At 30.3% G+C, this 14,043-nt stretch overlaps 2 protein-coding genes across 4 annotated transcripts in view; both read right to left on the bottom strand.

Annotated features, from left to right (window-relative positions):
• The window catches only part of LOC136092363 (uncharacterized), a 122,596-nt gene extending 119,012 nt beyond the window's left edge, over positions 1–3,584 (bottom strand). Inside the window, exon 1 of the mRNA XM_065820429.1 lies at positions 3,429–3,584. Within this exon, the coding sequence (XP_065676501.1) occupies positions 3,429–3,476 (48 nt within the window). The 5' untranslated portion in view covers positions 3,477–3,584. The remainder of the gene's footprint in view (positions 1–3,428) is intronic.
• Positions 3,585–7,218: 3,634 nt separating this feature from the next.
• The window catches only part of LOC136072082 (uncharacterized), a 94,336-nt gene continuing 87,511 nt past the window's right edge, over positions 7,219–14,043 (bottom strand). For all 3 annotated transcript variants that reach the window (XM_065820278.1, XM_065820276.1, XM_065820277.1), the window contains exons 42-46: positions 9,490–9,657; positions 8,166–8,444; positions 7,967–8,092; positions 7,575–7,887; positions 7,219–7,495 (exon numbers count right to left, since the gene is read on the bottom strand). In XM_065820278.1, the coding sequence (XP_065676350.1) occupies positions 7,321–7,495; positions 7,575–7,887; positions 7,967–8,092; positions 8,166–8,444; positions 9,490–9,657 (1,061 nt within the window). In that variant the 3' untranslated portion in view covers positions 7,219–7,320. The remainder of the gene's footprint in view (positions 7,496–7,574; positions 7,888–7,966; positions 8,093–8,165; positions 8,445–9,489; positions 9,658–14,043) is intronic.

Here is a 14,043-nt window from a genome sequence, read left to right as displayed (position 1 = left end):
GTTAAAATTTTGTTAGAATGGTAAAGTTTTAGCCCAGAACAGTATAATTTCAGAACAGGTATTACTACAGTCCAATTAACCAAAATAAATAGTTACGTATTAGCCTAGTTTTAAAAATGACTTCATGATAGGATGGGGGGGGGGGCAGACTGTTATTGTGTGTTCTCTATAAACTTAGGAAACCACTAAGCGTCATTTATAATATTTCACTGCAAAAACTGGCAGTGACGGACATAATGGACTTCCAGAATATCTGTACTCTAGTGACTCATGTTTATGCATTTATTCAAATGCAGAAAATATGCAGAAAAGTTTTCATGTTATTGAAATATATTACTTTAATCTTGATATGTTTACTTTCAGTTGGTTAATATAAGATGGGGTGGAAATAAAAGGGTAGGTGGAAGTCAATACCTTATAAATAGGAGAGGTTTTGATAAACAAGTAGGTGGGACTTTTGTATTTTCATCAATGAGTTTAGATTTTTTAATTTTTATAACCGGTTTAAAATGAATTTTTTTTTTTAGTTTTGAGATACTGTTTTTAATGAAAACAAGTAATAATTTATTATTAAGGGGAGGGAATCTCAATAAGCTTAGAGTGGATGGAAAATTTTTCCAAATATTAATAAACGGATTCTCTCGTGTATTAAACACCTGAGAGAACTGATGATATATTCTTTAGCTCGTATGTCTAAGCCAGTTATTTATAGGTAGTATTCAGACCTGCTGTTGTACTCCTGCCTGAAACTAATACCTGATGAGTATTTGCATCAATAGATTAAAAAAAAATTAACTCACTGTCTCCACAAGAAGTACTTCACCGAATTCAGTGACAAATTTTAAAAATTTTTCTCTGAACTGAATGAGGCCAAACTACGCCTTACTAAGAGATGTAATTGAGAACTTGAGAGTTGTAATTAAGTTACGTTAGATGAACTATATAAGATAAAAGTTGCAATTGAGAACAATAAAATGTAATTTAGAATATGAAAGTTGTAATTAAAAAACCTAAAATGTAATTTAGAACATGAACGCTGTTGTTAAGAAATGTAAGATGTAATTTAAAACATAAAAGTTGTAAATAAGAAATCGTAAAATGTAATTGAAATCATAAAAGTTGTAGTTAAGAAAAGTTTATAATATAGATTATCAGAACAAAGTTCCTAGAATTTTTTAATTTTTCTGTCTTTGTTTACCTTGTTATTTAAGGTTGGATCCTAATTTAAGGAACAGTAAAATAGGGGTCTTCGCCAAACCAGTCATTTCTATACTTATGTATTGCAGACCGATCATTTCTATACTTTTTCCTTATTTACTTCAACATATTTATTTTTTATATAATATAATAGTATATATAGTATGACTACTATATATATATATATATATATATATATATATATATATATATATATATATATATATATATATATATATATATATATATATATATGATATATATATATATATATATATATATATATATATATATATATATATATATATATATATATATATATATATATATATATATATATATATATATATATATATATATATATATATATATATATACTATTATATATATGAATATATAATAGTAATTAACATACTTTTCAAGAAATGGCTGTCAGATGGTTGTTAGCTTAAACTCTTTTAGTAAAAAAAGTTATACTTATATCTGCAAGATATAAGTATAACTTTTTTTACTAAAAGAGTTTTGACGTTAAAGTTCATTTACGTTTCAATACGTTTTTAGCATAGTGGCCATAATTACGTCAACAATATTCTGGCAATTTTTACCTCCCCCTCCCCCTTATCAACAACTTGTCAAACCTCCAGAGACTAAAAAATTACGTCAACATAAATAAAGATAATAAATAAACACGTTTCTGAAGACATTCAGTGGTGTACAAATAGGAAGTCAAATTCTTTTAAATGAAGAATAGAGTCCTCGTAAGGCCGCAAAAGAAAATTGCTTGCCACACAAGGATCTTCGAAATAAACTTTTTAATCTGAATATACTTTTATACCATCCCAAAATAAAAAAAATAAAAAATTTTAGATAGACTAATTTACAACTAAAATAAAAAAGAGATTAAAAGTAAACTATTTAGGGAACGATTTAAAAATAAAAAATACTTGCTCAGAACAAAAAGTGAATAAAAGTAAAAGAAATAGAAAAAAAGTTATTAAACTTTTTAACTTAAGGACATATTTTTAGTTTGCAACTACAAAAACTTACTCCGAACAAAAAAAATAAAGATTAAAGGGTTCACAAAAATATATACACCTTACTCGTTTAAATTATGAACATAATTCTACATTATATTATTTAAGCGTTTGTACCAGGGGTCAGCAACCTGCGGCTTGCAAGCTTTGTGTAGTTCTTTCGATGTCAAGATACGCCTCTTTAGTTCCATGCACGAATATTAATATAATATTGAAATAAAGATGTCGGTAGCACTTTAAAAGCAGAATTTTTAAAGAGCTACCAACATCTTTACTTCAAATCTTTTTAAAATCATCTACCAAATCTTTATTTCAATTTGATATAATTTTTTGTGCATGGAGCTAAAGAGCCGCATCAACAGCAGGTTGCCGACCCCTGATATAAACGTTTAAATTATATAGTGTAGACCAAGTAATTACATAAATCTTTTTTGTTTGCATAGCAGACTAACCAACAATAACTTTGAAAAAATAATATTGTTACGAGTAAATATCTCGTGTATGCTTATTTAGTTCTGTACATGTCTGGTCTTTTTAAAGCAAAACACGATTTTTAAAAAGTAAGAATATAAATGCCTATGTTAAAATACCGAAGTTTTAGCGAATATGTAACACAGGACTGCATACGCCGTCTAATTTTACTTAAAAAAGTAAAATTAGACGGCGTATGCACCCCTGTCAACAAATGTCAAAAAAATTCAGAACCCCTTTCCCCTATTTTGTGGACGTAGCTTATGGACAGCCCCATATATTACAAAGCTTAAATACTAAAAAAAGCATTTACAAATAAATGAGATAATATTAATTACATAAAATACATTTATATTTTCCAAAAGTTGGTTTGGAAAGTATAAAGTTCATTTATATTTCCCAAAGGTTGAGGTAACAGCTCAAATTATTATTTTTATAAATTTTTGTTTTTTTAAGCCAATGCCTCTAGCAAAAAAAAGTTCTTTTAAAAATGTTTCGAAACATATTCTGAATATGTTACCATACAGAATTGCGTTGCTGACTCATTTTTAATGTGTCTAGACTACTTGTTTTGCTCTTAGATATTTTGCTTGCAATGACTTAGTCGGATATTCAAAGATAAAGGAATCCGTTGGGTAACACAAAAAACAAAATAAGAATAATTAACAAGCGGAAAAATCAATATAATTTGTAGTATTTTAAACTTAAAGTTTTATAATTTCTCACCTTGACATCATAATCTTGCAGTTTAAATAATTTTTTAAGTTCAGACATGCAAAAAAAAAAAAATCTTTTTACACACTCAAATTACATTAGCAAAATCATGCATAAAAAAGCAAGTTAATTAGGTTGAGACAAATTATAACCAGAATTGTTGTCAAATGAAATAAAAATACAATAAACGATTAAAAGATTCCTATTTAACGTCAATTATAAGTAAGCAAACGCTTCGGTTGAGCACACTTCGGTAAATCAAAACTTGTAAGCATGAATACGTTGCGCAATATACTGCAAACATCAGATATAATGTACAAAACATCAGTTTTAGCGTAAATTTATACTAAATTTAGTTTCAATTAAAAATTAAATTCAATGTAAAATGTATCAAATTTTTTAGATAATAATTGTTTTAAGATTACAAAGAAACGATTATGCAAACGCACAGTGGGCCAAAATATAACAAAAATTAGCCAAAAAAAACGTCTGAATATAATCATATGATTTTGGGGTCAGAAAATCCATTTCTGACATCAAAAGTTAAGTTTTGACCACTAAAATTGAGCTTGGGAACAAAAATAACCTAAAATGTTATTCCCCCACCCCATAAGTTAGAGCAATGAGTTAATGGTTTAAATTTTGTTACAACTTTATACTAAATTTAACTAAATTAGCAGTTTTTAAATTTCACGAAATAATCTTTCAGAGATAAAAAGTTAACAAGATTTAAAATCTAAAATATTATTCCATGAAATTTAAAACATGCCAATGTAGTCAAATTTAGTAAAATATAATTAACAAATTCATTCATTAACTCATTGCCTTCACTGTTGGGGTCAAGGGAATAACATTTTGGGGTATTTGTGTTCCCAGGCTCCAATCACCGCAATTTTTTGAAAAGTATTATCATTTAACATTAGCATACTTAAATTTAGAGCTTGCGCAACGTCTGAAAATGTTCTGTAACAACAACCAAATTTAGTTCGCGCAATTGTAACTATATTGTTTTTAAGGGTCAAAAGACATTTAATTAGCATCCCATATAAAAAAATAAAAATGTTTTGAATGGTGAAATCATATAAACAAAACAAGTTCATACAAGTTACAAGTTTTCTACAAGTAAAAGTTTAATTTCTTCGAGAAGAAGCAATTCGAATTTTTTTCTGCTTCGCAGCAAGTTGATCACTTGATCTGACCTACACAGATGTCTTTTCATTAAATCCAGGTTTTGTTTTTTTCCAGAAACTTTAAGTGTAAAGAGTTCTGTAAAGTTTTTACATCTTTGTTTCTGCTTTCCTGTGCTTCTTTAGAATGCATACCAGCAGGTAAGCTTTTGTTGCGAACTACCTGGTGAGAGTGAATTAACAGTTTGTATAAACCCTGCGGCATATAATGCCAAGGGTGTAGATAAACAAAGTGTTAAGCTGTCTCCTTGCAATCGGTCTCTAGAGCCTCAGGATTTACTTCTTCTATACATGAGACAGTACGTAGTATGATGTACAAACACTTGGTTAGTTCCTTGTCGATACCCAATACTTTAGCAGAAACAGAATAGTCCTGAAAACATTTTTATTTATAAATATTTTATAGATCATTTATCGTTTAGCTTAAATTATAAAATTTAAAGGTTAGATTTTTATTAAAAAGCATACCCTGAAATACGTCTTACCGTATTACCATCGTTGGATGTTCCATATCCGCCAGATCTAGGAACATCCACTACAGAGCCTTTTTTTTTGATTTAGCTCCTGAACAAGAACATCTTTGTTCTCTTTAACATATCTTAAACATATTGGTCTACAATACAAAGTTGATAAAGGCTTTTCATTAACTCATAGAACTTCAGATGTAGCAACTACAGACAATTGAAGTGGTACCAAGTAAGTCAGGAATAGACTTTCCTTAACAAAAGAATTTTCACGAGTACAATTCTCGTGAAAATACAGTTTTCTGTTTGTAAACAAATTATCTTGTACTGCCATCAAATCCAACTTTGCTAATTAGTAAAAGTTTGGAATTTGGAAGACAAGTATTGGCAATTTCCATTATCCTCTTTATCATATGGTTTAATATATCTTGAAGTCCTACCTCAGCTGAGTAGTCCCCTACTTGTATTCCCCTACTTGTAGAGGCAGGGATGCAGTACTCCTTTGTCTCTTGTACTGAATTATATAAAGGTTACATCTTGCTATATCCTCTTTCCTTGGCTCCATAGCGCAATATTTGATAATCATTCTTGGATAATTTGCATTGTAATAACAGAGCAAGTGCTTCATTATTACTATAGCTACCACCCTGCTGTACTACTTCATTATCTTTACTACTAAGTATTTCCTGCAACACCTGTACATCTATTAACCTTCCATCCGTCCATAACAGCTCATTTGGCATATATTATTATTTAATTACGAGGATTAACAAGTGGATCTGAAGGTTGAATATTCTCTACAGGATAGACATCGCCATATAACCAGTTGTGGTACTTAGCATCAAACCGTGTTCTAGTAAAATCCCTTTTAATCTTATCCGATATATTCAAACCCTTCAAAATAATGTCAGCCTCGATATCTACAATATTGTTAATCTTCTTTTCCAACTTGGCCTCTAAAAGTTTATATTACAAATCTCGCCGCTTCATCATGTTAAAACTGTCATTTAAATTTTTTTAATTTTAAATATTAAAAGTGGGTTTTATAGTTTATTCATTTTGACCACAAACCGTTACAGCGTGCTGTAACGGTTTGAGGTCAACGCTACAATTTGCCAGTATTCCCATGTTTTTCACGCATACTTTACAACTTTTTGACTTTAAAACATCCTAAAAGATTTACAAAATTGATCAAGTGCATTATAAGATAAACATTCATCGCCATTAACATATGCATGTTAATTACAAATGATTAAAAAAGTCAATATACTACCTTTCGTTTTGATCTTTTTGTTAAACTCTGACTCACTGTGAAACGGTTTAAATTTTACTTTACTTTTGAATTAAATATATGTATTTGAAAGTAAACAACAAGATAACTAGTAAAATATTTTATTTATATGGTAAAAAATTACATCGCAATTTTTAAATCAATAATTACAACCCCAGCAAACATGTTAACATTGAGTAAACGTCAAAAACCGGTTGCAGTGTAGACAAAGCGTTAGAGTCTTAAAAAACAACGTGTTTTTTAACGTTGAATCTATGTCTATTTTTGTAAACTAAATTTGCGGTAAATTAAAACGTCGAATAATTGTAACGTTAGGGTTAGGGTTAGAAAATACACGTCCGCCTTACTCAAGACCAGTATATAAGGGGTGTCATGTGTGTGGATGGAGGGGCACTATACTCCATCCCATATACCATACATCCTTTTATGTTGGCAAACTAGGATCTTTAGTTAAAAAATTACCTTTTCTATTGGTTAGCTGGCAAATTATGGACAACGATGAGAGATTTTATTCTTTTTTATATAAAGTTTTTATTTATTCAAAATAATTTTGTTATTAACAAGTACTTGTTAATTGTGATAAATTAAAAAAAATAAACATTACCAAGGAATTTTTTTAAATTAATGCATACGTACTTTTATATTGAGTACTAAAAAACAATTGACATTCTGATACATTTAACTTAAGGTTATACAAAAACAAACAACATACCAGAAACAAGCAGTTGAAAAAAACAACGACTAATTTTAAAGTAAAAAAAAAAAATGAAAACAAATTGTAAAATAAAAATAAGCAGATAAGTGAGCACAAAGTAAATAAATGTGTAAAACATAAAATAATTTTATAATATTACATCAAATATATCTTTATTATTTATTATTATTCTATATCTATTATTTACAAAACACAAATCAATCATAAAATTTTAATGTCGTTTAGAATAACGAACTATATTTTAAATCTACTCGTTGCTCGAGTACAGATAGTCATAACTTATAGGTGCCAGAATTTCTCCGCTGGGCATTTTTACACCGACAGCAGCATGACCTAATCCACCAATATTCACTAAATTAATTTCCATGTAATATTTGGTATCAGTGGTTAAGTTGACCATTGGTGATTCTTGCTCAATGTACCTGAACAAAATAAAAATGACTGCATAAATGTAAAGTACATAAATAATTATTGATATACTAACAATATAAACGATGTTACTTATTCCATTGAAATCTCTCAGTAAAAGCGGATGTTCCTGCAATTTTTGCAACTGAACTGCGGTTTGACGCATCAGTAGCAAACAACAGCTCGCAAACGTCATCGCAAGAAATAACAAACGTGTGAAAACCCGATTGAGAAGTTTTGAAATAAGTAAACATACGAATTCCACTTTTAGAAAAAGTATACGTCGGAAGGTCTAAATTGTCAATACGACCTTTTGTCGTTGGATGATTCGGATAACGTAAATCAGATTTAAAAGCTGGTAAGCTAACAACATCTTGAAACAATGTGACAACTACTGGACCATCCTCTGAATATTTTTCAAACAAAAATTAAAATCTTCAAAAAAATTGCAACAACAAAAAATTAATAACAAATATCAAGCTTGCCTAATCCTGGCATCAAAAATTTGCGTTTCGCCTCATGGCAACTTCCCCATAGCCCTAAATTAACGTTGTTTCCTAAAGTACTGCCCAACGGGTCAAGGCAAACATCTAGTACTTGAATTGAGTGCCCTGAAAATACGGTTAATGGCATAAAAATTAACATATAATATGTTATTTTATAAATATTGTAAAAAAAACATACATATAGTCCGTTGCAGTTTAACTCGCATCTCAGGTTTTGGACAGAGAGAACTAAGCACCATTTTATGACCTCTTTTGTAGCCATCTCTTGAGCAAACAGGTTTTCCGCTACAATTATGAAATAAGGAACCTGTTGCCGGATTAAAAACAAAATCAGAAAATTTGTTATTGCAATAAGTAGATTTTGGGCGTAAGACAAGAACAGTATTGTCATCCGGTCTACAGCCACCAGATTCAGGTTCAATGCAATATAAATTTCCTGGAAGTTGTATCTTTGTGACTAAAAACATACGTATATCTTTTAGTAATTGTTTAATCACAAACACAAATATTTTATTAGAACTGTTTAAAAGGTTAAAATTACATAAAATTACTTATTGTTTTACTATTTTTAACTTTTTTTATTGACTTGTTTGAATTGAATTGTTTTTTAAGTCAACAATTAAAGCAAAAGCCAAGTGCGGGATGGACTGTGCGGGATGGACTGTAGTATTATTACCAGAGGTCTGTGGCATTATAAAAATTAAGTGAAGCTGGTTCAGTTCAGCTTTTAGATACAAAGCAACCATTGGTGATGTACAGCATTATAAAAAGACACATTTAAAAACTTTCTAATAATTAATCTTAAGAAAAGATTTTAATTCTTTATTTTCGTTTAATTTTCATTAGTTGACGTATTGAAGTATCTATTTGAAGTAAAAAAAATTATTTAAAAACAGAAATTGGTTCAATATTTACAATAGTAAAAACTAAGAACTAAATGGGAAGAATTAAGTATGGGAATAAAAGCTAAAGTGCATTGAAGTATATTTGAACCTGTTCTAGAAATACAAACTAAGCCTTCCTCGGGAGAGAAATGTTATCTCTTTCTTTTTCTAATAAATATTGCCACAGGAGCTTCTCAAATCATCCTTTGTTATTGTTCCTTTGTTCTCAAAATCAAGACTAACCATTTAATTATATCAAATAATTTTTCAGTGATTGTTGCAATGTGCTCAAATTTTTATTTATACTTTTTTGTGTACATTACTGTATTAAAATTCTCTCCTTTTCTCCAATTCTTGTGTTTTCCTGATTTATGCAATTTGCTTTGCAACTGTCACCATAAAACTAAAAATTTGAAAACTGTCACCAAGCTCTGGTGACAGTCGCAAAAAAAAGTGACTAAGCTCTTTTGCTTTTATCAATATTTAAACTTTTCTAGTAATTCCCAGTAAGTTTTAAACAATCATCTGCAGCCTAAACAGATGTGATCTGCAGCCTAAGCAATTGTTGTCTGCAAACTATCGTTATCTACAGCCTTGTTGAATAAAAAAAAAACTCACCAATACATTTTCCTGTACATGCTCTTTCTTCATAATCAATAGCAGACAAAGAACAAGGCAGACCACCACAACTTGGTGGAATACAGTATCTTTTCCTTTCTTCTTTGCCACCTCCACAAAATGAGGAGCATGTAGACCAAGAACTCCAAGGACTAAGCTGACCGTCAACTTAAATAAATATACTGATAAATAAGTTAAAGCAACAGATTTTTACAAAAATTCTAAAAAAAAATATCAATAATTAAAAATTACTAAACAAATTAAAGTTAATATAGAAATAGATTTTAAGGACGCTTTAAATTAATAAATAATTAATAACAATACAAATTAATGCCTTAATGTGTCTTTAAATAACTTAATAACAAGTTTAATATTGCATAAAGTTTTCATTTTATAATTTCCAACTTGCATCTTTCCTAAAAAAAACGCAAATGGGCAAAAAAACGCAAATGGGCCAAAAAACGCAAATGGGCAAAAAAATGACAATTCTAAATGGAAGTCCACAACAATTTAAATAAAGCCAGAAATTTATACTTAAAGAGGCAATATCATTAAAAAAAAAATGTTCTAGACTTTTTCTTGTTGTCGCAATTGCCTCTGTACCATATAATGCTATGTGTCACAATTTTGTTCCTGATTTCTAAGTGTTATATTTCAATTGTTTATGTCTAAAGTATGTGAAAAAATGACTTCATTAAGCACAAACTTTTCTTACATGACAACAGCACAGAAAACTCATTTTTGTGTGAAAATTGAATAATTTTTTTTCATTTTCATCATTATGATCAAGTAAAAACAAAAAATGCACAAGGATTAGACAAACACAGTCAGAAACCACTTAACAAGGTTCAGTTTTTCTAGATTTATGATTGTTCTATGAATCACTCTCTGGAAGTAGCCCTCAAATGAAGTCCCTCGTCATGTTTTCGTTATACTGTCCTCGGTAACGACATTCAAAGTTCAATATATCTTGATGAAAGTGCTTGCCTTGCTCCTCAGAGTAATTGCCCATGTTCTCCTTGAATTTGTCGAAATGTGAATCAAGGATATGAACTTTCAGAGACATTCAGCATTCCATTTTGGGGTAATTCTTTTTGAGAGTCTGCACCAACTCCACATAGTTTTCAGCTTTGTAATTACCTAAGAAGCCCTGAACAACTGCAAACTCTGTCTATTGTCCTTTGACGATAATGCGCTTTAGTGTCACGACTGCCCCAGAGACAGAGGAAACAAGGAAATTTCGTGAAACCTCCTTAAAGATCCATGAGGAATGATACCATTTTGAAGTCACTGATGACCACTCATCGTAGTCATCATACTCTAATGCACTCAGCAATATTTTGACACTGGTGTAGTCCTCTTTGAGATGCACAGAGTGGGACATCAGGAGAGACAGGTAGTTGTTTCCATTGTGAAGCATCAGTGCTTTGAGCCTCCACTGGATGAACTGTCTATGAATTGACGCCATTCAATAGGATTACAAGCGATACCTATAGCCTGGAATAGACCAGCAACATTGTTACAGAAGCACAGCCCATCACGCTGACAGAAGAAGTTGAAGAATCTTTGATGCCATTTCCTCTGATCTGTGACTTGTATCATCAATCAAGTTCCACTGTTTAGTCTGGTTATCAGAAACTCAGCATTCGATTTTATGAGCCTGAGGTCCCTAATAAAATTGTTCATGCCTTTCTGGTTAGGCAAACCTCTTTCTATCCCCAACTTCCTCTGCAGAATTATAGTCCATATCTCCTGTATCTGCCTCGCTATCTGACTTGCTGTTCTCTCCTAAAGATGGCCAATGCTGCCTAGGAGGAGTCTAAACAGACAAATCGGGGCTGTGAGGTACTGGGGTGATAAAAGAAGGTATGTCCGGATAAACAATTTGGACATAACTTCTAGGGGAATTTTTGCCGCTGCAACAATTTTTTAAGTTTACCATGCAGAAGTAGCAGTTGCTTGAGTGGTAGAGAAGTAGCATCAGCTCTCGTCAAATTTGTGGGATAGCAAACTTCATGGCTCTCATCTCTCCTCTGTACCAACCTGTAACGTAGCATATAACAATACATAAGAATTATAATAGTTTGAGGACAGGAAATGTCAAAATATCGGAAGATTTCAAGATGGAATGTATATGCCTACAGTACACGAATTGTTACAAAACTTTGTAAACTACAACTCTTTGAAATGAACTAGATCTTAAGCATTGAAAGTTTATAAAAATAAATTAAAATTTATCTAAGCAAGAAGCAACTGTTCAGTTTACCTTTAAGTGTTTTCTTGCAATACTCACATGTGAAATGCGGTGCCCAAGATTTATATTGGTCCCAACCTGCACACCAAAATATGCCTTGTAGGTTTCGCACAATATAGGACTTGCTTCCATAGAATACTTTTTCACTCTAGTCTTTATAAATTGTTTGCACACATTACATAATGAATCAGCTGGATGCAAACAACCTCTTGATGCCATATCAAATAAATAACTTCTCTTCAACTACGAATCGTTATCCTTTCAGTCTGCAATAGCACGAATTGGAATTTTGGTTCATAACACTTGTGCTTTTATACTTGTACAGCAACTTTTGGAACGTTTAAGAATGTTCTAGAAAGTTCTGAGAGTTTCTTCAAAGCTCTGAAAGTTTCTTGAACATTCTAGAGCGTTTAGGAGAATTGTAGAAACATCTGGACAACTCTAGTAGTTCAGGAATATTATAGGAGAAAGCTCGGCATTAAAAGCAAACCAAGAATTTTCTTGAAAACACTCGATTTTCCAAATTTCATTGTCCCAGTCACAGAAGCAAAGTTATTCAGAAATTTCAGCAATTTCCTTTCTTTTCTAAACCTAACAGGTTAGGAAAACACACTTTCAACCCAGGAACCAAATAAAAGTGAAATTTTTGTACATAGTGTAATTGAAAACTAACCCTGTTATAATGACTTGAAAAAACTAACCTATGTTATTGGAAAATTATTATTGCTCTTTTAAATAGTTTTAATTAAAATAGTTAAACAGGTTAAATGAAACATTTTTAAAAATAAATGTTTAATTATTATTTAAATCAAAATATAATTACTATTTTAATTAGCGAACGGAAACTTTCGGCTTCGGCCGAAACCGAAATTTCTGCTTCAACAATTTTTTTACTTTTCCTGTTTCGGCCGAAATTTCGGTTCAAACCGCAACCGAAATGAACCGAAACTTTTATAAGATTTTTTTTAAGTTTTAATTTAGAGTGGGATCATGACGACTTCCTAATTGTAATCGTTTGTTAGTAAATCAATTTTTAATTATAACAATTGTAGAAATTTTAATTGAAATCACGTTACATAATAGTTTTAAGTTACTAATCTCAAATCATCACATTTAAGAAGTTGTTTACTCTAAAAAATCTCCTAACTGAAAAAGCAATACTCATAACTACCGGCAGTCCTGAAAATATACCAACTTCAGATCAAGTTGAGTCTATTAAAATTTTAAAAAAAACAATACCCTTGACACCAGAACAAAACGGCAGAGGGCTGAAGTGTTGCAATTTGCAATGCCTGGCTGGGTTGACAATATCTCAAAAATTGATTCAAACTTCGAAGAAGGTCTGAAGTTTCATAGATTTATATTAGAAAACACCATTAAAAGCAAAATTTGGTTTGGCAAAAGTAGCAAAGAGATTCTTTAGACCTCCACCAACATCTACCGAAGTAAAAAGGTTGTTTTTAACTGCTGGAGACATTCTTTCAAATGAAAGAAACAAACTTTTGCCAGAAAACAGGAAAAAAAATGTATTCCACAGAGAAACTTACTTTAATTAATAATTTTATTTATTGAAATGTCTTAAAATATTATAAATTTAAACTATGTTTCATGGTGATTGCTTAGATATATGTAAAATAGCTTTTTTTGCTTTAAATCGGTGATCATAAAAGGTTAAGGATTTTAATCATTCTTTTACAAATTTCAGCCGAAATTTCGATTTCGGTTTCAGCCAAAATTTCGGTTTCGGTTTCGGCTACGGCTTCACTGAACCGAAATTTCGGTACTTTCGGTTTCGGCTCAAATTTCGGTTTCGGTCGATCACTAATTTTAATTAAATATCTTGAACAGGTTAAAGAGATTATGTAAAATATAGTAGTAATTATTTGAATACAAAAATTTATTAAGATAGTAGTTCAAATAACAGATTTATTGGAAAACAATAGTCTTAATGCAAACACGATTCAAAACGTGTTTAGTTACATGATTCAAAAAGTTTGCAGCATTTTAACTAATACAATCCTAAAATATGGTAAAAATTAGGAAACTAATAAGAGCATATCCTGGCTTAATTAATTTTGGCCAGTTTGCAGTAAACACATATAATATATATATATATATATATATATATATATATATATATATATATATATATATATATATGTGTGTGTGTGTGTGTGTGTATATATATATATATGTGTGTGTGTGTGTGTGTGTGTGTGTGTGTGTGTGTGTGTGTGTGTGTGTGTGTGTCTATATATATATATATATATATATATATATATATATATATATATATATAT

This window comes from Hydra vulgaris, chromosome 15 (assembly GCF_038396675.1).
Source record: "Hydra vulgaris chromosome 15, alternate assembly HydraT2T_AEP".
NCBI lineage: Eukaryota > Metazoa > Cnidaria > Hydrozoa > Anthoathecata > Hydridae > Hydra > Hydra vulgaris.
The sequence above is the reverse complement of the archived record's forward strand: the minus strand, read 5'-3'. Positions and strand labels throughout refer to the sequence as shown.